The sequence below is a fragment of the Oryza brachyantha genome, chromosome 1 (assembly GCF_000231095.2).
Source record: "Oryza brachyantha chromosome 1, ObraRS2, whole genome shotgun sequence".
Classification (NCBI taxonomy): Eukaryota; Viridiplantae; Streptophyta; class Magnoliopsida; order Poales; family Poaceae; genus Oryza; species Oryza brachyantha.
Window position 1 is genome coordinate 33510437 of NC_023163.2, and position 25895 is coordinate 33536331.

The window sequence follows — 25895 nt, forward strand, 5'->3', positions numbered from 1 at the left end:
ATCCATCGACTTGTAGATAGGCGCAGTTGACAGCGACCCAAGGTTCTTTGGATTGTCGCTGTGTTGACCACCTGCAGTCTCGATTCTTGGAAACATAAAATAGCTTCTGCAGTATCAGTTGTAAAATTTCTGACAGAGTCATGATACAACCATCTTATGATTGGAGCAGCCACCAGCCTTGGCTGCCGGAACTTATGGACAGGGAAACAGACCGGCTGAAACACACTGTCCATTTCTCCTTACAAGACAGAAACATGATTGGAACCCTAAACAGGGTGACCATCATATATCGATCTTCTCTTACCCTGAGTCGGAAGAATATATCAAAACGAGGTGTGTATGCAGCAGGCATTAGGCAAGTTGTATATACATAATCCTAGAAGTGAAGGGGGGCAGGAACAAAGAATACTACCAGTAGAGAGCATCATACAACACCTAAATTTCTAAACACACGGAGCAGATGTAATATCAATCTTCAGTTCAAAACACACAAAATGTACATGTCAAACATACGTATACGCTACGAACGATAATGCATGACCGTACATCGGTTCAGCGAGGATTAATGCTAGGCACAACACCGCTGAGAAGGTTACTGCCGGACACATCGGATGATGACATGTTGTACTGATGATCATTTGCAGATGACGAAGCCATCCTCGATCCCGACGATGGGGTGGCTGTGTTGCTAGGCTCCATCGTCACTGATAATGACGCCATGCTCCCCGTCTCCGGTGTCATTTCCCATATCGCCTCCAGCTCCCTCATCACCTCCACCATGGACGGCCTTGCGTCTGTCTCGTCTCGGCAACACCTCAATGCTAGTGCAGCAAACTTCTCCACGCTTTCTGCCGGGTACGATCCCATCCGGTTGTCAACTACCGACAGTATCATCCCAGACTGATTGGCCGCCACAACCTACGGCATTGGGAACCGACACACATCATTAATTAGTTTCAGGGCAAGAAATTTACTATACTATGTTCTTGCTACCATGAGCCGGATCATAATTATCAATATGCTACAGTTGAGTGCAAAAAAATGTTCTGTTCCATTCAGTTACATGGCTCACTTGATTATTCGAAGAAAAAAATTAGAATATATCTTACCTTACATGTGTGAAGTACTAACAGCATGCATGTGCTAATTACTTAGTTGTTGCAGTTTATCAGTCTGCTCTAAGCAATGCCTATATGTAATATAACAGCAATCAAAACATCACCATATTTTGCAGTCTTACCCAAGCCAAGGGCACCATTTCTAATAAAAAGCAGTTAACAGCACTTGACAAAATACACATCTGTTAGTAATATGCTAGGACTATCCAACCTCTTTTACAGAATTATGTTAGGAGTATGTTCAAAACATTACACACTTGATCCTTGTAATGGACAAATATTGTTAAAAAAATACTTCCAAGAAAATGGCCAAATACTGTGAAACGGAGGGAGCACCTCAGTTTCTTTCATGTGCACAACATATATTTTCCAATGAAATATAAACAGAATTGTATGCAAGGACGCATGCAATCTATACCTCTCTGACAATATTTCTTCCATGAGAAATAGGCTGCATCCCTGTCAGTAATTCCAAAAACACAACACCAAGGCTGTACACGTCACTTTTGTCTGTCAGCTTATGAGTAAGAAAATACTCCGGATCAAGATAACCCTGTGATTGTAAAGAAAGACGGATGATATCATCAGCATCCAGTGCAGAACAGTGTGCTTTAAACACCTTATTATTAGTTGGAAACTGGATTGAGGGAAAAACAGTTGCTCATGCTACTCCTTATCAATTGGTAATAGTTGCATGTAAGTTTGTTGATGATGAAAAAAGTTCGCCCAAAGGTTCCTCATCAATTAAGCTTTGGAATGACGCTCAATTGATAGTTCTCTTTCCATTAATCAATTTAACCTAAATTGAACAACATGCTGATAATATAACAACATGCATTATGCATCGCCCACAGCACCGGGATCAGAGTATGAACTGAAGTAAAAACTGACAAAAGTGCTGGCAAATGTGGCAGAGGATTTCTGCACAACTAGTTGCTCACAGAACATGTACTAACGGATTGCATAGCCTACTCACCGGGGTACCCTTTACAACAGTGGACACATGACCTGGAGCAGTCCCTTCTGTTTCTGGCTCTGGAGCAAGCCGTGAGAGACCAAAATCAGCAACTTTTGCGACAAACTTTGAGTCCAGTAAAATATTGCTTGCTTTGATGTCACGGTGAAATATTGGAGGGTCTGCTTCTGTGTGCAAATAGAGGATGCCACGCGAGGATCCCAGTGCAATTCGTAACCTCATGGGAAAATTTAGGGGCTCTTTTGATCGAACTGTTACATAAGACAAATTTTAGGGTAATTAGGTAGGCAGAAATAGCAGCATCATAACTTCAGAAGTATAGATATAGGACTGTCATGAATCTCTTAGCACAGAATGTTTGTACTGTGGATATTTGGCGCTAATATTTTTCTTATTAACAAACTGATAACTAAAAAAACAACTCTGATCCTTTTTCTGTGGATTTATGTTTAATAAATGTTGAACCAAGTGTAAAGTACTATCAGTGGGTACAGATGTAAGTTCTAACCTGAAAGATGATCACGTAGAGTACCATTCGGCATAAACTCATATACCAGCATCTGCAATTACATGCCTAACAGTATGAGTTCTCGTCATAATAATAATAATGTTGAACCAAGTGTAAAATACTATCTATTCACAACCAACTCCAAAACACAAGTTGATAGGCAGCTGTTCAATTCCTATCGTTAAAAAATTGTCAAAATATGAACTCTCACAAAGAATAATACCTATCAATAACGAAGCACTTCTGAACTAGCGAAATAATGCATTGAGCTGCTCTACCTAGGCATATATTCTAGAGCACCTGTATGATATAGGCTGAGAACATGTGCATGTATATTTATGTACTTTAGCACATAAAATGGATTTCAATGGATTTTGATATCAACTTTTTACAATCCATTTGAAACAAGAAAGAAAATGAATATTTCAACATTTGGTAAAACCAATCCCCTAGATTTTTATATATTAAAATAAGTATCAGGCAATCAGGATCAACCTGCTCGTCCTCTTCATCACAATAACCAAGCAATGAAACAAGGTTCCGGTGATGCAGCCTGGAAAGCAATTCTATCTCTGTGAAGAACTCCTTTGAACCCTGAAGAGATCCCTGCTGTGCACGTTTTATTGCTACTATTGCTCCATCAGAGAGTATACCTCTGTATACTTTCCCATACCCTCCTTGACCAATTAGTGCTGAGTCACTAAAGTCGTTTGTACCATGTGATAGTTCTTCAAAACTGAAGTCTTTTACACCATCAATCTTCATTGGAATTCTTTTTGCTGCAAATGTGAAAAAAAAGTTGTCATTGAAGGTTGAACAGAAGATAACTGATAAAAGATGGAAGACATCACAATCAAAGAAAGAGAAAGAAACTGTCTTAACAGTTTTAAAACCAAAGACAACAGAAATGGAGGGATTACCAGAGCGTTTCTTTGAAGAAGAATATCTTGAACGCCTTCTCAGTATAACGAGAGTAATGAGGGATGAAAGAAATGCTGCAGCAGCAAATGTCGCCACGACAATACCAACAATGGCACCTGTACTTAGGCTGGACTTTGTACGATCTGGAAGCACTGGATAGCATGAGAAAATATAAGATTTCTCTCTTGAAAAATGGGTACAGCTATGAAATTAAACTGATCTAACTTGAACTGCATTATACTGAATCTTTAGATGCACACAATCTTGACCAAACAAGAGCATTTTGTTCAGCAGTACATGTGCACAGTGTATCCTTCCTGTAGTGTAGGACTGTAGGGTGTTGTACGTTAAGTCGTTTCCTGTATATCCAGGAATCATAGAAATACATGGGCTGCTTGTTAAGTAGTATATATGCATCCTTTCAAAAAATAAGTAGTATATGTGCAGTATATTTTCCTGTAGTACAGGTGTTTTCTGTAAAGTCATCTCTTGTATATCCAGGAACCCAGCTCCTATTGATACATTTGAGACACAAGCTACTAGTAATTGAAACTTCTGGATGATGGAAGAAATCAAGAAAGAAATTCCAGTTGCAGCCAACAACCAGCAAGTTATGTCCTTGCATGTCAGTGATGCAAGAATATATCAGCTTCTGATGCAGTGTTCCAATGCAAGTCATTTTAGAGTTCTACTGTTCTCTAATGTAAGAGGTTATAGGACTTTGAGGCACTTTTCCCCATTTCTGTTCAGCGCAACAAGGACATTTGAATAACTTTATTAATTCATAATTTGTACCACTCTAAAACGGCCTAACTTTGGAATCAGAGGGATGATACACATAGATTAGGGAGTAGGGTATCTGACACATCCATAAACATCTAATAGTAACGGGAACAAATGTACTCCTGAAGCAATGGGTAAATGGTGAATTTGATTCTCTACATTAGAAGGTCCAAATCAGTCATCCTCCTTTTAAAGTTTATTATTCTGCTTACCTCATCCCTTATATTGTCCACTGTCTCAATGGCATGTGGACCAGGACCAACGTTGTAATTGGGAGTTTGGGACAATGAGAAATTTTGCAAACTTTTAGTGGCATATAAGAAATGAAACTTTGTATTAAATGGATGGATGAAAAAGAAAGTAAATGAAATTTCAGGATTCCCCATTTTGGCTGGTCCTCCTGGATTTGTTTGGGAACCTCGTTGAAATGTGAATATTAAGCCAAATGTACAATGATATGGGAAATTCTGAAATGCCAATAAATGAGTGAAAATTCATCAACTCTCTAAATTAAATTGTGAATCCCTAAACTTTGATTAGTTAGCAGGCCACTAAAGTTCTTTGGGTGTTCCTTTTAAGTTCTGACTAGACATTACACCATGGGAATAATGCAATGGATAAGTACTCCTTCCTTTCTATTTGGGTTTGTCCTAAGTCAAACCTGAAAAGGTTTGACCAAGTTTATAGAAATACAGAGCAATATCTACGACACCAAATTAGTTTCATCAAATTCACCATCGAAAATATTTTTATACTATATTTGTCCTGTGTTGAAAACGTTGCTACATCTTTATATAAACTTAAAATATGTAACAGATGGAGTAGATATTATCGCTTTAGTGTAAGACTAAAAGGCACTATACTGAGTTGCTGACCTGATTTTTTACAAGTACAACACTCTCCTAACAAATATTGTGAATTTAACGGTTCAGCACTCCAAATTTGACAGATTTACATAGCCTGAGTGAATTTGGCCAAAACCCTTACCTTTTTAGGACATGACCCACAGAAATAATCCATATGATCTCTAGGAACAGAATCATACCCACTGGTGTGTATTTTGTTCTTATCAACAATGCCAAAGGGTGAACTTAACTAAAAAGACAAAGTTTAGGAGCATAAGCCATTTTGGAACTTGATGCCGTTAATAAGGCTTCTTTTCAAGTTCAGAAACCAGAACCTATATGTAATAGTCACATGTTTACTTAGATTGATTTGGTGCATAATACACATTTCCTTTGAAGAAACCTGAGCAAATATTCCAACTTTGCACCCATCCATCTTTTCTTACACAAAGACCCTTTGTATGTTGCATTTACAAGTTCTCTTTCAAAAGAATTTTAGTTGGTATTACAAGTAGCAGATCCAAACCGAGCCCTATGCAATGGGGCGTAGTGACCCATTACAACCACATCATTTTTCATAGCTTGCTTACACCAAACGAACTATTTTCATGTACTTGTTCTCACAGTTACTGGTCATATACAAATTTACTTCCATAGGCATCCTAATCTATATTTGAAATCATATATTGGATATCAGAACCCCTATAAATCAGATAAATGCCAATACAATAGGAAGGAAATGCATAAGAGTCAAGATAGCATACTTTCATTATACCACCCTGGATTGAAGTTGAGAAGCTCATAGGGCCCAAATATATCAGAGTCTCCAATCAGCCAGCCTGTGAACATTCCTCTCAGTCTTAACACCTCGCTCTTATTAAAAAAGGCAGTTCTGTTTGGAAACAGTTTCAGGTGCATCGCCAGCCGTGGGCCTTCTTCCCACATAAAATTAGAAACTTCTAATTGGTACAAAGACAATGAAAGTCCAGATGACAAGTACTGTTGAAACTGCCCTTCATATGGAACAAAATCCCAAAATCCAGGACTCTTCAGCCGGTAATCAACATAAAGTGGAATAGCACATAAACATGGTATTGGTGACATCGGTACGTTTTCATAAGGAAGGTCGGTAGAGCACGGCTGACAAACAGTGCTGTTACTTTCAGAACCTCCAGGCACAATAACTGATGTTGTTTGACAGTATTGAGTAATGTTCAGTTGATTTGGAGATGTGCATATGGGGTTTCCAGATAACCTAAACATGAGATGTTAAGATATGGAAATATAAGGTACTGAAAGTATATCTGAATGGTGCCAAAACACCGACATCAACATGCTATCATTTTGTAAATGACAAGTTCTTTTTCATATCAACCTTGTCCAAAGTGTCCATTAGTTTTGTTAGAAGGAGCAAAGTGCCAAAGTTACAGAGTACATCACAATACCATCAACACACCAAAACCTTAAATTATCACACCAGTCCTGTCCCCAGTGTTACTACAATGTTGATTCTTTTCTCTCAGACTTCACCAAATTGCAACAGGAGTACTAAAATTTCGATAACAAAGGTTTAGCTGATCATTCATATTTTGTTGTTACGGGTGGTACACCAGCCATTGCACCAGATTTCATAGATGTGGATAGGAAATAGACTTTTCATTTACTTAATAAGAATTTGAATTAGTTTGACAAAGCTATCCCAATAAATGTTGGCACATCTCTATCAAATCACCTCTTGATTTTTTTTCTTCTTTGAAGACTTCTCCAGCACTTATATATCACGCATTTGCTACTTCACCAGGTTACTGACCAACCTTATTTTTCTCACAGAACACAATGGACATTTTTCCTCCAAGAAAGAAGGCTTCAGATAGCCATCTCAGTTCTTCTGCTAGATGTTTTAAAGCATAAGCTTACCCATGGTTGAACACCCTGTTCACCCTATTACATATATGATTTTGTACTCGTCACGGTTTGGTATACCTCCCTTGAAAGACTAGCATGTTAATATTCACACATTCCAAAGCATTGACACCATCATGAGCCATGTGAATATTAAACATAACTCCAGTTGAGTTTTACGTCAAGGTTTGGAAAATGGACTGATTTCTTAATCAGTTCACATCACTCATCTATGATGCTGGCTTAAAAGGGTCTTGTAATACCTCCAGTGCGCGTGCAACTATCCAATTTCACAACCCTAAAGGGTCATGGTATTAGCAAAGAATCACAAGGAAAACCAGGGATGTGATTCCTTTGTTGCATTCATTTGATTGTACAGATCATTGAACAAATAAACCATGCCACATTAATTTCAAAACAAGACAACTTAGATGAAATTCATTATTCTAAGATGAAAAAGGAAAAAAACTAAGGTTTGTGATTAAAAGGTAGTCAAATTATATGTTTACAAATACAAAAAGAATGGTTTGTCAGATATGCTTTCCAGGAAGTATGAAGAACATAAGCCACAATAACAAAAAAGATAGGCTACATCAGTTTTTTTTCTTCTCTAATAAATCAAAGATCATCAGGCCAATCCCTGAATGTCAGCATAGTATATTTCCAATAATCAAAGTAGTGGATTCGATAAGGATAAGGAAACTAGTGAAATAGAAGTGCATACAGGATAGTAACATTGGCAGGGGGTGCAAGAGGATTTGATAGATTGGTTAGAGAATTGTTCTGGAAATCCCTACAAAATTGACACAGAATCATATTATCAATTAACACATCCTAGAGAAAGTGAAAAGAAAGGGATATTTATGCATGGTCTTACAATATAAGACTTCTATTTCCACTGAAATCAATATTCCGCCAGACATCTGATGGAACAGAACCATCCAAGTTGTTGTTATCCAATGACCTGAACAAAGAAGGTACAATAGCACACAGTTATTGTTAAAGAGGGACAATGGAAACATGATAACCAAGTTTTACCTGTTAGGTAGCTTATCTTTTTGGCTAATATTATGCATAATTATGAGGTGAACCTTCTATGTATGGAGGCATTTTGTAATTGTCACTATTGAAAAGTTATGAAGTAAAAGTGATCGCCTTTTATCCCCTCTAAAGTTCTTCCCTTTTACTCTTGAGATTTCCCTATTCTGCTCTACCAACGATGCAATGATCATACCTATTGCACTCAAAATAGAATAAAGAGACATATACCATACTTACAGTCTTTGTAGATTGGGAAGGCCAGAGAAACTTCCAGGAATGGATCCGTTCAAAAGATTGTGGGAAAGATCTCTGCACAATTTGTACAAGCATGCATATAAACCAAAAATGTAAGTTTGTATGATCAGACTGATAAAAAAACCATAGCTTGTTACCAAATGCTTAGTAATAGAATAAATGAAAATGGCACAAGTAGTAAGGGTTCTATTTTGTACATTGTGGTTATGTTGCTTGCTGGTTGGCCAGATGGTATTGGACCCCTCAACTGATTCCAACTAAGATCCCTGAACACAAAGAAGACAAGGATCAGAGCCGGGACAAACGAAATTTTCTACTAGCTATGGAAATATCATTTTCTGTTCCTGAGAAGGTGAAGTTGCAGTGTGGGAACTCGACACATACAAATAGCCAAGTTGCGGTATTCCACTGACATCAGGAACAGGTCCTTCCAAGCTGCAGTTCCTCAAACTCCTGATGAAGACCATGTCAAATTGATTAACCTCTAACTTTCATAATTACCAAGAGAGTAGAAGTCTGAGTTAATCCTGTAGTCTTGAAATACAACTTTAACACTTGATTTGCAAGGCATTCAAAAGGAGACCCTCCTAAGATGCCAGTCATTTGTGAACAAGGGTAGCTATTTTTGGGATGTGTCATGCAGGCCTCAATGGATCATTATAATAGAGATCATTACGAATCTACTATGGTCATCAAGTAATGATAAGAACTTATGCACTTCTGTAAAATAAGTAAAAAATTGCTAGCATGGCCATACTTTTGAACAGTTCAGCTGGCTTGTTTTGTGTACATTGAAATGAAATAAATAAATAAATAAAATAACCATATACTTAAACACCTGACTACTGCCATAATGTTATGGGCATGGGCTAGACACATAATGCACAGAATTATACAGCTTTGCTGCTGCAAATTTGTTCCGTTATGAATAAGCCAGGTGAACGGATGTTAGTTAAACTATTACCTAAAAAATTTCTTCAAGTTACCAGACAATGTGTAAACTTCCAATATTGACATCTCCATTTCAGAAGTATGCTAAGAATGTGGAATTTTAGACAGACGTAAAGCATACGTTCAGAAGTATGGTGATATCAACATAAGATGAAAGAACTGACAGTTCTTTAAGTTACCAGACAGTATGAAAAGTGAAAACCTTCCAATATTGACATGATAATTCATTTAAGTACTACCTTAAGAGGTGGATTTGCAGACAGCGGTAAGAAATACTTACAATTTCAGAAGTGTGGTGATATTGCCATAAGATGGAGGAATTGAGGTTCCTGAGAAATTATTGTTGTCAAGCTGGCTGAAATTATTTTGAACAGATATAATTAGAAAGGGCTGTATATGCCTGTAACTCTAATCTATAACTATTGTAAAATTTGAAGGTGTTTCTGCTGATTTTGTGGTACGTTGTCCAAGTTCGGATCGGGAAAAAAACAAAAGGAAGAGTCCATGTAAAGATACAATTAAAAAGCTGATATTCAGAAATGATGATGAAAAAAGATTTCATATAGGAATATAATTTATAAAAAGCTTGATTAGTACATGCACACATGTCTGACTGTAAAATGTGCAATATGGTTGCAATTAACTAAGAGCCACCTAAAAAATAGTCACACACGTTTGGCCATTTGTCTGATCATGCATACTCACGCATCATTAGTGCAATCCTGGACAGTCATGGCTGCCATCGTGCCATGGACCCAACTAATTCCAACAGTTAGTGCAAGGAGGCTAGCTAAATGAAGGATAAAAACATTTCTTTTGCTCTAACCTTTCGTTTACATGCATACAGTGATATTATCTCCATGCATGCATGCTTGATGGTGTTGTTTTAAGAATTTGTATATTCAAGGTTATTTTTTTTTGAGTGGAATATTCAAGGTTATTCACCTACATTTACACAGACTTGGATGATATGATTGTGAACTGCATAATAATTACTGCATGCACATGCAATTGGTGATCAATACAACTGGCTTTTGCCAGTAGATGTTTTGCCTATTATTGGTGAGTATTTTTTTAACGGTGAAAATTGGTATAACAGACGTTAAAGACAGACATTGTTGGATTGGACAAGAAGTTGACTTGGTCAACCAAATCGGACAGGGACTGAAAGACGGAAACTATGCTAAAGATAGAATCCGCAAGGGGATCGGCTGCACAAGACCGTGTGATATAGACAGGTATTAACTAATAGGGTATAATAAGTTTGTATCCATAATTGTAATTATGAAATAGGTCCTATTACGAGTCCAATAAGGATAGCCCCAAGGCTGAGGGCATAAATATGAACACCCTCGGTCCCTGTAAATCAGATGTCAATCAATACAACTTTGGTGCATCACCAAATTGACCTTTCAACAGAGTGAGCTGTCAGAGTAGGGCTACATCGGTTCGGTTCGATCTCCTACGATGTAAGTTAGCTTCGTCACCCCATCGGCTAAATTGGCTAGGACTTTCTCGATTATGTTCGATGTTCTAGCTAGTTTATTCGATGGTTTCAGTTTCAGTTTACCAATCACAAACAATATGTTCTATCGGCTTAGTTATAGTTTGTAGTTGCTTCAAGCTTAATATTGTCTCGGTTTGGTTCGATCGATTATATTTGTTGTTAATCGCTAGACCAGATTGAGTTGTTTGCATGCAAGATCTGTTTTGTTGGAGTCTTAGCCAATAATTTATCTAAGTGATCTACTGGCTGGGTGTTTAAATTTAGATAATTAATAGTTTAAACCGTGCTTTGTTGATCTCAATTCTACGTTTTCTCGATTCCGTCCGATCTATCAGGATTGCCCTCAACAAAATCTGCTCTAATTGGCTTCAATTTTGTACTGTCTTGGTTTGATCCGATCTTCTAAGATTGTTTTCAACAATAGTGTGATTTACAGAGATCTATTTTATTCTAGCTGATGATTACACAAATTCCTTTGTGGCTGATTTCTGCAATCAGCTAGGTCCTGAAGTATCCATCGGCTCGATAGTCGATAGACTATGTTTGGTTTAACATTATCTCTTGCTTTATCTTATCAATTATAGAGTCAAATTGACTAGCACACCTATTTTTAGTTGATTCTAAGACTTAGGACCTGCATTGGAGCTAAGCAAATGTCTCAGACCTTCACGTGTGATCAGCAAATCAAATCAACAGATTTAGTGTCAACAGTATTCTCGTGATATCAAAATGTAGGTCAAATTTAGCCCAAAATAGTTATGAAAATTACCCGATATATAATAGCAACATAGTTTCAACAACACATTCAATAGCTAGTGGTTTACTATAAGAAACAAATTCATCCCTAGATATCATATTTTGACCTAAAATACTACTTGAGCCACAGCATGTAGAGAAGCTAGTATTAAGTATTATGATTAAATAAATCATAGTGGTCAAGAGACAAATCAGCAGTTACTTTTCAGTAAATGAGAGCAGCACAGCAAAGAGCTGAAGACCCTTTCTCCATGCTGCTAATTTCTAGGTGAATTCTAATTAAAATTCAATAAAGCTACAAAAAAACACATATGGGCAATCTACTGCTTGTCAAATCCATGCAATAACAATACAAACTTAATCTAGTTACTGGTCAAAGACTGACATCGAACCCAACCAAAGTAACAAATGCTCTGAAAATGAGTTGTCGCAAAATAGAAGTTTACATACATGATTAGCAGTTTCGGTAACTTCGATAACTCTGAAGGAAGATAGCCTGACAAGTTATTGTTATCCAGTAATCTGTAAATTAAATGTATTGTAAGTAGAGTTTAAAAAAAGGCCACAAAATGGTAGGCGCAGTGATCAGAAACTTACAAGTGAACAAGTGAAGGTAATCTGGACAATTCTGGTGGAATTTGACCACTCAATGAATTGTTGTTCATATGACTGGATAAAAATAGGAAATCCATTAGGGTAACGATAATAATTCCCCATTAACATAATCTAAAACCAGATGCTACTCACAAGTGCTTAGTTTTGTTCAGGTTAGCAAATGATTTAGGAATGGGTCCAGATATATGGTTCTGATCGATCTGAATCCTATCCAGATTAGGAAGGAAGCCAATCTCCTCTGGTAGAGAACCACTGAGCTGGTTTCCATTTAAGAGACTGGAAAATAGGCAACGGGCACATAGTCAGTTGCAAAAACACCATATAGAGTGCCAAGAAAACACAACTTCCATTCTAGACAACAGGGGATAGAACAGAAATGACACCTAACCTATCAAATAATATATATATACGCACACACACACATTATGAAGGACATGTTACAATGGAAATATATATATTCAGTATATTAAATCTGTATGGTAAAAAAATAAGATGGACAAACAACTCATGAAAAATGAAAACATCAATGTAAAACCAGAAGGACATGGTTGGTTCAGTTAAACTCATATTTGGTGAAACTGAAGTAGTGCAGGTTTCAACTTACAGTAATTTCAGAGATGTGATGTTGCCAACCTCCTTAGGTATGCTGCCACTGATGTTATTCCACATAAAATCCCTTGAGTGGAAAGAACAAAGATTTTAAACTCGGGGCTCTTGGGTCTGACTTTCTGTAGTATAAAATGAGTGGGCATCCAAAGACCCACCTAAAGATAACTCATTAACTAATCTATGATCCAACTAAAACTGTTTAACTTACATTATTTTCATGTGAGAAAGCTGACCAAGCTCAGGTGCTAAAGTTCCAGATAAATTCAATCGTAGAAGTTGCCTATAATCACATATAGGTGTCACAGAAATTAGATTCATTTGAAAAATATCTTTAGAGAGAAAATTTGAGCAAGCTTTTTTTTTTCTGTACTAATAGCCCCATCCAGGCAGCGGATACTCAAATAGCATAGTGTATTTTCCAAGAATGGCCAAAAAATAAGAATGTAAAGAACACAATAGCATCATTCTACTTCTAAAAAAAGAAGCAACAGCAGCAGTAGATAAGTATCTGGTCACACCTCGAAAAATGCAGAATATATGGAGGTGAAAACCTGATTTATCAAGTTATGACACTCAACAAAATTATATATGATACCAGCTCATGTTTTCCAATTCATGACCAAAAGTAAGTCATAACATAAGCTAACCACCAAAAGCAAGCCATAACATAAGGAACGCAAAAATGTGGTATAATAAGAACACAGTTGACAAAGAGATCACTTATGCACATACAGTTCTAGTACATGGAGATATCCATCACTTGCTGTCGCATTGTAGCAGAGAACACGAGACCAATTTCTCATGCATGGATCTCCACGGTTCCAGCTGTTAAGGTATCCTTGTGGATCTATCAGACTGCCTCTGATAGCTTTCAGAGCATCAACTGCAGACAAAAGGAATCAATGTTACACCTACTTAGCTTCATAATTTAAGGTAAAAATCAATAAAACTCTAAGACTATAACGAATAATATATTAAGCGCCCTAGCTTGGGTGTCTCAAGTGAGGGCCATGCTTATGGCCCAAAGATTGTAAGAGTATGTATAAATATATATCGGACTTGGTAAGAGATGCTTTTTGGAGGTAAAGTGTGGCTAGAACGATGGATATTACCTTCCCAAGGTGCAGTTATTTGTGCTTCTGTTGGTTGCACCAAGTAGAACATCAAGATAATGGAGCAAACATAGAAGAGTCGATACCGCAGCATGATGCTATTACACAGAAAATTTGCTCAGTTTGGTGGATACTGAGAGTTCACCAATGTAGTTTCTCTCCGGTAGCATAATCCATTCCCTGAAATGGAACAGAGGAGCAACAGTTACTTGTCCAGACCCAAAAGTGCAGAATAGATACAAAGTCAGCGATGCACCAGATTAGTGCTTAAATTTACAGCAAAGTATTAAAGTTGTGGAAAAAAAAAAGTTAACCATACAAATGGGCAATTTGATCAAACATGTATATAGGAGTTTTCAAAAACTCATAGTATCACCTTTTTACTTTTGAAGAGCAACTGAGAAGCGACTGCCAATCAGCACCACCAATAAAACCTAAAATTTCAACTTTTTAATTAGAGATCAATAAAGAAGAGATTTGATTCCTGGCAAAAAATGAAGAATAAGAAGAAGAAGAACAAGAGATGTGATGAGATGGGGGCTAAAATTTCGAGGAACATGTCATTTAACGAAGGAAGTGTTTGCTGATGCCGATGCATCACTTCCAATCATGCTGTGATAGCATCATCATGAATGATGGGAAAAGTGAAGAAAGCGTGGTGTGCTATCATGTTTGTGGAAGAACATGTGTGCACGAATTAAATGGAATGAAGTTAATCTCTGCATAAAGTTGATTGAAATACGATGCAGGGAAGGAATAGATAGATATGAGCAGACCACTCGGCAGAAAAACCAGGAAGCTGAACTCACCAGCTGGTAACAGGCAGCAGAAGGTCTGATAACTCGAATTGATCCGCCGATGGTAGATGTAGTAGAAAGGACAGAGGGCGGAGGAGGAAGAAATGGTGGAATTGAGTAATAAAAACTGAGTATTAGTCAAGCAGAGAAAGTAATCAGACCGAGTATTATAATGGGGATTAGGGGGCGTTGGGTGTGAAAGTTATCAAACTGAGTGTAGGATAGTATATTATATTATAAGATGGGAATTCATACGCCATAAGCCATGGAGATGTAGATTGATTAGTACGAAGGACAGGGTATACCATCGAACTGGAGGATTGACCTCTTCTCAGCTAGAGCCAGGTTCCTGATTTCCTCTTACCAGAACAAAAGCAGAAGCTTCCCAAAATCTCAAATCCTGAATAATTTCACCGCGGATGACACGAGCAGTGAGGACAGAGTATTGAAAAGGTAGTGGAAAAGGTTGGAGTAAATTTGGGTTGGGTTGGGTTGGTGATGGTGGACTTGGCTCCTCTCCTCTCGCCCTCCATGGCTCCATCCACCCATATGTCTCCCTCTGACCTCAGCAGCAGCAGCAGCAGCAGCACATAATTCATTGAATTTGACAACAACACACCGCCTATATGGATGGAAATATCTTCTACTAGTATCTAGTATCAATCTATGTCAACATAATTAATTAAAGATAGGTGCTTCCTGATTGGACAAGTAACAACAAATGCAAGAAAGAAGAGAACGAGGAAGAAGAAGAAGAATAGGTCAAACTCCACCGGCAACGCCAACGAGACCACCAGCCGCCATGCTCCGTAAGCTGCCGCCTCCATCGATAGATCTCTCCCTGCGCTGCAACGTCGCCGCGATGCTTCCGATCCCCAATTATTTTTCTTCTCCGCGTCCGCGGAATGCAAAATTTTGCCTGATTACTTCCTGCCTGAATATTCGAACGACTGCGCTACAGTTATTTGCCGTTCCCCCACCCCATCCGCAGCTGAGGAATTTGCCGTTTTTGCCGACGACGGCTTCGCTAAAATAGCTACAAAGTGTGGACATATTTTTATGCATATGTTTAGAAGTTTTATAATTTCAAGGATAACTAATGTCCATGAATATGGTGGTGGAAAATATTTTATACATATATTTAAAAGTTTAATATGCTTTAGTGTGTAGACTATTTTTCTAGAGCCATATACATCCATATACATGATGAGAGTGAGTTAGGAGTAATGTGGTCCTTTTAAGTGTTTTTTTTTTTTTGAAAAGAGAAGGAAATATGCATTTCAAACACCATTTTAAAGGAACGACACTAGTCCCACGGATATCGAAGCCGTTTGGTTTGGTAGTCTAAATAGCAAATTCATCGCTGTTGAGTGACTGATCCATGAAAAAGCTACTCCTGCCATGTTAGTATATCCATTCTATTGATAAATGTAACTATTTACCACTATAAGAAGTCACTAGTGTTCATATTTCACTTTTATATTTGCTCATATTTTTGTCATATGAGAGAGAGGATTTTTTGCCACTTTTATCTACGTGACATGACACGTCGTGGACAAATGGACTATTGTTGCCCCCAACATCTTCTTCCTCTACTTCTAGCATTCCAACTCCCACCACTTACAATGACTATCTCTAATGCCGGAACGTTTCCAAAATAATGACCACCTGCTCTTGATCATCAACGAAAATGCTTCGGTGCTCATCTCGGTGCAAGAAGAGCCCTAGGTTGGAAAAGGTGCCAACACATTGAATGAATGGATTGGTTATTAAAGGTCATGGATAGAGAGGATCGACTGGTCATGGACTCGTTGCCCATGTGAATGAGGTATGCACCGACGATAAATTATATGACGTCGTCCAAACACTGCCGTTATGAACATCTCCCGCGACTACTTGACCTCACTATGCCGTTCTGCCTCCACACGTCGGTGGCGTATTGAGGAGAGAGGCTACACTTTGGGACAGAACTATAACGAAATAGAGACGTGCCACTCATTTTATTTTCAGTGCTTTAACTGGTTTTCGGCTGTTGCCGGCGCTTAAATTTGAATCGAGGGGTTGCATATACGATGAAAATATATAAACTCTAGCTAAAAACTTTTTTGAACCCATGCAGGTAGTTTTACCGACCGTGAAAAAAATATTTTTTTTCTACATCAATTAATTTTAAAAAGTATTTAAATGTGTATGGAAAACTTGGTTTGAATTCCTTATTTGCTATTACAAAACTATAAATGTTTGGCTTTTCTTAAAAAAGATATATGATTTTCTATAAACACATAATAAAAAATTATAAGCTGAAAGTGATTTTTTTTATTTTCTACCATGGTATTTTCAGTTGTTGCTAAAAGTTTCTTTTTTAATAGTACATATTTGTTAATCACATCTCTTAAATTCTTGCATAAAAACATTGTGCCACTTCAACAAATGTAATAAATGACAGTAATGACCTCAAATGATAATAAATGACTCTCAAAGGTTTGATTAACGAACCATGATAGCTACAAATAAACTTCGTCTACCTTAAAAAATCTCATGAATGAAATAAAAAAGGCCAGCAAAAATTCATCGATGTATAGTTGAGACTTCTTGCATAATTATACTCGAGACATTGACATCTAGATCTGGAATCCTGGATCTGATCCATGTACGGCAGAGCATCCCTGGCTGGGAGTTGCGAGCGTCCGCTGCCCTTGCACCGACAGATTGGCGATGGCTTCCTCCTTCGCTGCCGTCTTCTTCAGTAGCGCCTTCGCCGCCTGCTTCGCTGAGGTATGCTGCCGTGCCTTTGCTGTGAGCATCCCGTTCGATCCGTCTCCTTCGATGGCTCGGAGTTGGAGTTGGGATGCACATCGATCCCCATCCCCATCGATCTTGCTCCAGCTGCTTTGATTGAATCACAACACTCGCTGGATTAAGAGGAGACGGGATGATTTCATCTCTAGTACACTTTGCTAGTTAGCTTATAGTTTGTTCTTACTTTGTATTGTTTCGATTCATCGCTCTCACCAGGTGTGCACCATTCCTCTAGACACAGCTAAAGTGCGGCTTCAGCTGCAAAAGAAAGCAGCCCAAGTTGCTACAAGCGGCGGCGGCGGAGGAATGCTGGGCACCATAATGTCCATCACAAGGGAGGAGGGGGTGTCTGCTCTATGGAACGGCATCATCCCTGGCCTTCACCGCCAATGCGTCTATGGCGGCCTCCGCATCGGCTTGTATGAGCCTGTCAGTAAACAAGCATTCCCTTCTTTTCTTGCATTGCATCCCATTCTTCCGTCAAATTCATTTGTTGCTAATACCACTCTTCCCCCTCACCTTCTTTCAGGTGAAAGTTTTCTTTATCGGAGACGGTGGTGTCAGTTTATTGGCCAACAAGATTATTGCTGCTCTTACGACTGGTGGGTACTATACCCTAGTATTTATCTAGGACATCTCTTTGATGCACCTTTCTCAATAACTTTTTTTTGCCATGTATTAAATTGCTTTTTTTTTTGGCTAAATGCAACCAACCAGTTTACATACAAATTTCATGTGTTGAGGTAAGTGCTAGTATGAGTATAATCTGCCTCATTCAATTTAAAGGCCACACTACATCTGTATTGAGAAGTAATATACTCTAAATGAATTACCGTTCTATATACTCATAGGTGTCATAGCAATTGTTGTGGCAAATCCAACTGATCTTGTCAAAGTGAGATTGCAAGCTGATGGAAAGGCTACCGCTGTCAAGAAACACTATTCTGGAGCCCTTAATGCGTATGCTACCATAATCAGACAGGTTGCTGCTACTATTTCATGGTGATCATGGGCAATAATTTTAAAAAATATTATTACCTTCGTCCCATAATATAACAACTTTTAGCTATGTGTCTGGTCAACCATTTATCCAAATATATAGCCAAAAGTTGTTACATTTTGGGATGGAGATAGTATTCCTATTTCCATGGCCTGTAATTCTTCATATTTTTAGGAAGGTATCGGAGCTTTGTGGACTGGACTTGGTCCAAATATCGCACGCAATGCGATAATTAATGCTGCTGAGTTGGCCAGCTACGACCAACTCAAACAGGTGTGTTTTGCTTTTGCCTTGTATTCTTGTAGTCACTTTCTTTTGTGGTACTATTCATCAGTTTGTTCCGTTCATGCAGATGTTTCTAGAACTTCCTGGGTTTACTGACAACGTTTTTACCCATCTTTTAGCTGGACTTGGTGCTGGTTTTTTGGCTGTTTGCATTGGCTCTCCGGTTGATGTGGTATGCTGCACATGCTATTTAGGCTCATCAGACCAATCTCTTTCACAAAATGTAACTACTCTACATGACCTCTGTGTAGGTGAAATCAAGAATGATGGGTGACTCAACATACAAGAGTACACTGGACTGTGTTGCAAAGACATTAAAGAATGATGTACGCCTAATCCTTTTCCACAACCTAAATAACTCATCTATCGTGTACACACAAATTTTTTTTTGTTGAAAATGTATTTTTTTGCTATCACACAACTAATCTTCAAAGTTATAGCACTTAGCAAGCACATAAGTAATTTCCCTTGGGGATTTGTAGTTCCTTGCTTAGCTAATATGTTTATGTGGTCAACATTTCGGTTCCACACTCCCTTACACAAACATTTCAGTTCTTCTGCCCTAAAAACTTGTCTCTTTAATTTTCCACTCAACTGAAAAGACAGAATGTAGCTGATATTCCATTTAAAATAGGAATTCACCCCAAGTAGGTTGAAGAGCCCTTTTTGCCATTACTTCTGATTGGATTGGTCAATTCACACACAATAAGGAGGTGAAGTAGTTAAACCACTCAGTGTCTCACATTGTTGAATATGCTACTCTTGAATTCTGAGGAGATTATGATAGAAACTAGATGCTGCCATGGAGGATGTATTTTTTTTGCCAGGAATCCAGAGCTAATCTTAGGCATAGGAACCTTTTGCATAATGGTTTCTAAGCTAATATGCACCACTTTAAATTAGATGCATAAGTAGTACATTTTCACTTGCTCCTAACGAAGTGTCCAAATGTAAGTGTATCCTGCAAATAGTAGCTACTCCATCCATTTCAAAATATAAGACTTTTTAGCCTTGACTATATTCATATGGATACTAATGAATGTAGACATATATTTTTAATTATATACATCCATCAATAGATGAATTTAGGCAAGGCAAGAAAGCCTTCATGAGGGAGGGCCATGGATTTTATATTTGAACTTGGTTCACTAGCTTTACTGTGCATTGTTGGTACTGTATATAGCTTTTTGTCAGGCCCTGTATATAGCTTTTTTGAAGTACTTAAACGTTATATCCTTTGATTATTATCTAGTTATATGGAGATTGAATTGATAATTTGCCCTATACATTTTCATATATCCAGTGTTGTGCTTGTTGTCATTTCTTAATCTTTTTAGAATATGCAATCTTTTTGCGTGCTTGTTTGGGGTGTATAGTTATAGTATGTACTTGGCTGGCTGCATTTTACAGGGTTGGTCTCTCTCATGACATGTGTGCACTGCACGTGGCTATTAAAATTTTCCATTTGGATTCAGCTCACCTGTGTAATTTGTAAGCAGGATTATATTATAGTGGGTCTGTCCATTTTAACTTGGGAAAAATTTAGAGCTATCGAAAGCCTATTTGTCATTAAAAAAAACACTAACATGTAAAATCAAAGGTGCTTTGACAATCTGAAGCCCCCTTTATGTTTGAAGGTTTTTTTCCCCGCAAATGTCTACTATTTGATCATACCATCGTACAATAGTAGCATTGGGTCGAGAGTAAATAATAAAACAATCTACAAAGTGGGAACATTGCAAAAAACAAAAGCATGGCATGTAGAACATCTGAGTGTTACATATACAGTACTAAGCTACGAATGTCCAACGGCATAGGGATTTTGTTAAATGTAGCTGTCTTAGTCGTTGGTTTGTTTCTGCCTGCTGCAGATGTTTGTGCATATGGAAAAGGTTGTATTGATGATTGATTTCGAAGCCATTGCGCCATATATATGTTGCACCAAATCATCAATAGTTCTTCCTTTTCTGCAGGGACTTCCTGCATTCTATAAAGGGTTCATTGCAAACTTCTGCCGCATTGGGTCATGGAATGTGATAATGTTTTTAACTTTGGAGCAGGTAATATTCTTTTTAATGTTATTATGATCCTTTTGAAAGAAATGGAAAGAAAAATGCTCTATGTGTTTGCATTGTCTGCCCTAGGAAAGTTAATGATTTCATTTCTCCTTTTTGTGAAATGGCAAAAGGTAAGAAGATGGATTCTGTAACTCTGCGCTCCGCTACAAGCCAAGGTTTATTAAGAATGTACAGTATTTTAAGCTGAGTTAATTTGACCTGTTATGCTGAACAAAAACTTTCATTGTGCAACTTTGTTTATGCTTGTCTTGGGATATGTTGTATTTTGATATTGCTGGATTGAATTATTTTTTTAGGAACTCTATGTGGAAAATAGTTAGTCGCCATTATTTTTTCACCTGTTGTGTTACTGTCTTTAGAGATTGTACAGGATGGCAATGCAATCCTACCACTGTTGACTTTTGAGATGCTCTTTGAGGTTGTTATTGGCTAGATGGGGCCTTGTTACCTGTTTCCCCGCGGAAGATTCTCCTATTAGGAAACGGGGATGGTTTTAATTGGTTCTCCATGGAAAATTAAATAAAGGAAAACATGTCCACATCGGGTCTTGCTGAGGCATGTATGGCCCTCAATCCCTCGTCTGTGTTCCCTGTGGAGACTCGATTAATAGGCATATGTGAGTGTTAAGTTGTTTTCATGCTATGTGATTATATTCATCGCTATATTCAATAAATAATAATCTTATACTTCTATCATATGAATTAGTGAATATATGTTCATTTATTAATATAACATGTGAACTATATATATGATTTGAGATGTATATGCTATGTTGTTCAAGCAGGGACAAGGAACCCACGGGGATTAATTCCCTGTACTGGGATGGTCACGGGGAAATTATTTACCCATTGCAATTAGCGGGCACGAGGACATGGGAAATTCTACTCGCGGGGACAGGCATGGGACGTTAAATCCGATGAGGAATTTCCTGTTGCCATCTCTATTATTGGCAGGACAGGTCCAAAAACTATGTAGCTAGAACAGTACAATCGTACATGACAATCCACTAGTATATATGTTATCTTTTCGCTTTTTGAAGGAAAAACCCAAACATCATATTTGTAAACGTAAAATAATTTACGAATTAAACTTTATATATATATATATATATTCATATTCATAGTGATCTAAAAGCCAAGAATAAAAAATAAAGCATATTAGAAAAATATCAAAATCAACTTCAAATTTATGGATGAAAATTTAAATTTTGGCTTATAAACATAAGCCCAAGTCAAAGATGGGGATGCATGGTAGCAGGACAGTGGCACATGTTAATACAACAGTATAACAAATTACCACCACATCGAGAATATCCTGCTTGTTCTGATCAGTCTTCGATAGATTATATTTGAACAAACAAATAATATCAGTAGTTTAACTAGATATAGGAATTTAATCAATCAATGTGGTGAAGTCCTAGTCCGAGAAAATAAATATGCCTGCTAAGGGGCTTACTCCACTCCGGGCATGTAAACCTATCTCCATTGGTTGGAGTCTTGGAGATCACTAGGGTGCGAGTGGACTTGAGGTAATCAACTATTGAGTACGCCCAAATAGTGGCAAGCTCCCTCAAGTGTTGTTGGAAAATACGAGAACGTGCGAGGGTCACCACCGGCCCATGAAATTGAACAAAAGCTAGGTCTACCATTGCCAAGTTCGTTTAGGGAAATAAGATTTATGGTTGTGCTATCAATCTCCTCCTCATCCCCCAAGTTAGTCACTATTTGGATCCTAACAATTGACAAAGACATACAACCTGTTCCTACTGTGATGACGTCCCCCAAGTTAGTCACTATTTGGATCCTAACAATTGACAACCTGTTCCTACTGTGATGGCGCTTGGACAACCTGTTCCTACTGTGATGGCCTTGGGCTTACAAGGCTGCAAGGGTAATCGTGCATAGCGTGTGACCTCACTAGATAACATTTATTGTGTTTGACCTAACTTGTGATTCTTTCCTACTCCCTATATTTCTGGTCCCTTAATTCTCTACCGTGGGTTATACTCCTGTAAATGGTCAATTTTTCTTTTGTCATTGTCACGTTAGGTGTTGTGTCTCATAAATGTTTGATGAAGCAATATTTTTCTATCCCTTCATTCTCTCTCCTCCATGTTAACAAATCATGCAGCTAGCATGTCTATGGGACAGCACGTTGTTTGATTAATTGTATTTATGCATGCTGTTAGGTGCACCCCTAATTAAAATTCAATTTTTATACAGCTTGGCAAGTTTAGTTTGCTAAATTTTGACACGAGGAGCAATGGATGGGAGTGGCCCTTGAACTATGTAGATTTCCAGGCAATTGACAGTGCTCTACTGGCCCTTAAACCTCACTCCAATCAATAGTGGACAATATACAGCACGTCAGTGATCTGTAACTGAACATGATCGCTGTCAATATATATATATATATATATATATATACACACATCGAAATCTTTTTTCTACGGCCCTTGATGAGAACCACTTATATTGATAAAATGTATAATGTATAGCTACCGAGAGATAAAACTTGTAGATTATTCATATGTCTCCAGAACAGAAAAGAAAGATGCATGCAACATAGCATATAGGTAGACGATGCAAAAAAAAAAGGATATAGGTGCGTATATACAAAATAGGAAGATGGTGAAATGGATATATTGTATTGATATGCGAGAATTGAAGTAAGCTAGTTAGCATTAGTAAAAGCTATTGGATGGTAAAACCCTTCCCTGGATGTAGGGTGTACATTTAATTAATTCATACTAGTAATGTACCTTTGCTAACGCTACGGTGTCAACTATATCAATTGTTAAATTTTATTTCATATAAAAAGCAATCAAGTTTAAAATCGATCCAAGTTACATATTAAATATTATAATTATAAAGTGCAAATAGTGTGATCTGCATATATATATATATATATATATATATATATATATATATATATATATATATATATATATATATATATATATATATATATATTGTGTGTGTGTGTTGAGCCTGATATTTGGGCTGGTACAACATTGCAAAGTCATTGAAATCACTCCATATATAGTTATAGGCCTCAGCTAAAGTAGATTGTGCAGCCCACTATGTTGGAAAAAAATAGTATATTTGTGCAGCCTCTACTACGTTGGAAAAAATTGTACAAATGAGTTTGATTGATAAATTTAGTATCACTCAATATACAGTTCTCGGCCTTTATTATTGTAGTGGAAAATCTACATGAGTAGATTGTGCACCCGACGTAAACAAAATTATAGTCAACGATTCACCAATCAGCTCCTTGTGAAAAATCTTATCGTATTAGTTATATGAAGCCAAGCAAGCATACAAGTGAGTTTCAGTCTTTTTGGTCTTTAGTGTCAACAGGAGAAAAATGGGCTATTAGATAAGCCTTGTAGGGTTTCCGTATCAATATAACTAGATTAGCATGGGCATATTATATATATATATATATATATATATATATATATATATATATATATATATATATATATATATATATATATATATGATCATTCTTGTTTTTAAAATTTAGTTTTTCTTACACTGTACACGAAGATGCAACAAAGTCATAAAAAGAAATGACACTTTACAAATTTATATTTTCTAACAATATAAAACTTTAAAATATGTTATAGAACCCATCGATGATAACCAGATAATTGCTGAGTAGGCAGCCTGCAGTAACAGTAACAGTTAGACTATATTAAGCAGATAAAAAAAAGGTCGAAATCAGTAAAATGTATACAGAAACAACGCTCGATCAGTCGGGAATCACCCATATTTAGTACTAAAGTCCTAGTCCTCAAAAAAGAAACTTCTAAAACTTAATAAGTACATTGCCTATATATCGACATGGGAAACTGAAGTTTTGTTATATAAACTCAAGTCCTGCATTTAAGCTCAAAATCTGAATTTAGTGGTATATTTCTGTAGCTCAGCAGAACAGGACTTTACTCACTGCTAAATATTGTAAATAATGTTCTCATCATACAATTTGTAAGTACAGAGATGTTGGACATTACCAGCTGATGACCTTGTAAAAGTCCAAGATGCACATATCACTTGACGATTATTACGCGACCCTACAAAAGTCTGAGATGTACTCGAAAGTTCAAACCTGAGATACAAATAGGAAAATTGTTATAGTCGCACATCACCCTGGAAATTTTGCAATTTGTTATTGGACTAAGGCCCTGTTCGGTAAGAGTGAGAGGATGGGTTAGTTATATGGCGCGGAAAACGTAGTAATAGATTAGTACATGATTAATTAATTATTAATTATTAAAAATATAAAATAGATTAATATGATTTTTTAAAACAACTTTCTTATAGAAAATTTTTATAAAAAATACATCGTTTAGCAGTTTGGAAAGCGTGCGCGCGGAAAATCAGGGAGATAAGATAACTAAAAGGAGCTTAGCCCATGTATCCCAAAATCAGTGCAGGGTATACTAATGTAGTGAAAGCAAGCTGCAAAAGAAAGGTTCAGAGTTGTGATTTACTGGAAAATTGGAATGAATGAGGAACAAAGGGACTGAAATGAAAGAGTGGTGAAATTACTTGGATTGCAGTGTAGGAGAAGTGGCCTGCAGTGCTAAACATGTCAAGAGTTGCTAACTGCATCTAATAGCCCATTTGCTCAGAAATGTTCAAAGGAAAGGGATGAGCATTATCTCAGCAGAGCGGTAACTACATTTTACCTGTCATACAAAGTAAAATCCCCCCCAGAGACATCCATCCAGATCAAAACTGAAATCTTCAGGTGTAATAACATCTCTGTTTGAATGACTGAAATGGTGAATAGCGGACTATAGATGAATAAAGAGACAATTTCATTCCTGCCCTGATTTTCAAATCTAATATTGATTTTACCCCTTCTTTTTAGGGTTTTCGTTTTTGCCCCTCCTTTTTTGAACTGAATGAACCGTTTGCCCCTATTTTGGATGGAAGTTATGTTGACCGTTAGTTGATCAATATATTTAGTTTAAAAAATAAAAGATTTAATTCCCGAAATAATTAAATGACGAAATTACCCCTG

The 25895-nt window shown here is 37.2% G+C and overlaps 2 protein-coding genes and 1 long non-coding RNA gene across 7 annotated transcripts; 1 reads left to right on the plus strand and 2 right to left on the minus strand.

Annotated features, from left to right (window-relative positions):
• Window positions 1–275: 275 nt before the first annotated feature.
• On the minus strand, window positions 276–15725 carry LOC102711112 (probable LRR receptor-like serine/threonine-protein kinase At1g06840). Of its 2 annotated transcripts, XM_006645354.3 has the most exons (23): window positions 15002–15725; window positions 14709–14733; window positions 14276–14333; window positions 13900–14079; window positions 13520–13670; window positions 12996–13067; window positions 12783–12854; window positions 12311–12454; window positions 12161–12232; window positions 12014–12085; window positions 9581–9655; window positions 8734–8802; window positions 8547–8615; window positions 8332–8403; window positions 7931–8017; window positions 7778–7846; window positions 5916–6406; window positions 3523–3675; window positions 3098–3381; window positions 2603–2654; window positions 2095–2345; window positions 1537–1671; window positions 553–918 (listed from the first exon to the last, which is right to left on the minus strand). In XM_006645354.3, the coding sequence occupies exons 4-23, from the start codon at window positions 13991–13993 to the stop codon at window positions 553–555; spliced, it is 2850 nt and encodes a 949-aa protein (XP_006645417.1). In that variant the 5' UTR covers window positions 13994–14079; window positions 14276–14333; window positions 14709–14733; window positions 15002–15725. The 2 variants fall into 2 exon arrangements, with proteins under 2 accessions (XP_006645416.1, XP_006645417.1); XM_006645353.3 differs by having other exon boundaries at window positions 276–918; window positions 14709–15724.
• A 1553-nt stretch (window positions 15726–17278) lies between these two features.
• LOC102711757 (mitochondrial uncoupling protein 1-like) lies at window positions 17279–21920 on the plus strand. 4 transcript variants are annotated; one of them, XM_015838374.2, is made up of 10 exons: window positions 17279–17471; window positions 17712–17924; window positions 18025–18097; window positions 18347–18477; window positions 18670–18768; window positions 18848–18952; window positions 19032–19106; window positions 20754–20840; window positions 20969–21013; window positions 21640–21920. In XM_015838374.2, the coding sequence occupies exons 1-9, from the start codon at window positions 17412–17414 to the stop codon at window positions 20987–20989; spliced, it is 864 nt and encodes a 287-aa protein (XP_015693860.1). In that variant the 5' UTR covers window positions 17279–17411; the 3' UTR covers window positions 20990–21013; window positions 21640–21920. The 4 variants fall into 4 exon arrangements, 2 of the variants coding, with proteins under 2 accessions (XP_015693860.1, XP_006645419.1); XM_006645356.3 differs by having other exon boundaries at window positions 21643–21920; XR_001549683.2 differs by having other exon boundaries at window positions 17282–17471; window positions 20969–21474; window positions 21643–21920.
• A 2457-nt stretch (window positions 21921–24377) lies between these two features.
• Window positions 24378–25882, minus strand: LOC107303459. The gene is made up of 4 exons (XR_001549421.2): window positions 25558–25882; window positions 25418–25480; window positions 24880–24974; window positions 24378–24532 (listed from the first exon to the last, which is right to left on the minus strand). It is a non-coding gene; the product is annotated as an uncharacterized LOC107303459 (long non-coding RNA).
• Between the last annotated feature and the right edge of the window lie 13 nt (window positions 25883–25895).

What these genes read in the sequence shown, in the direction of transcription:
- LOC102711112 (XM_006645353.3), bottom strand. Translation starts at nt 13,993, where the DNA reads ATGCTGCGGTATCGACTCTTCTATGTTTGCTCCATTATCTTGATGTTC. An exon ending in ATACCGCAACTTGGCTATTT is followed by an intron (nt 8,616 to 8,733) that starts GTATGTGTCGAG and finishes CTTTGTGTTCAG; the next exon opens with GGATCTTAGTTGGAATCAGT. An exon ending in CCTGCCAATGTTACTATCCT is followed by an intron (nt 6,407 to 7,777) that starts GTATGCACTTCT and finishes TCTCATGTTTAG; the next exon opens with GTTATCTGGAAACCCCATAT.
- LOC102711757 (XM_015838374.2), top strand. Translation starts at nt 17,412, where the DNA reads ATGGCTTCCTCCTTCGCTGCCGTCTTCTTCAGTAGCGCCTTCGCCGCC. An exon ending in CAAAGACATTAAAGAATGAT is followed by an intron (nt 19,107 to 20,753) that starts GTACGCCTAATC and finishes CCTTTTCTGCAG; the next exon opens with GGACTTCCTGCATTCTATAA. An exon ending in TGTTTTTAACTTTGGAGCAG is followed by an intron (nt 20,841 to 20,968) that starts GTAATATTCTTT and finishes AAATGGCAAAAG; the next exon opens with GTAAGAAGATGGATTCTGTA.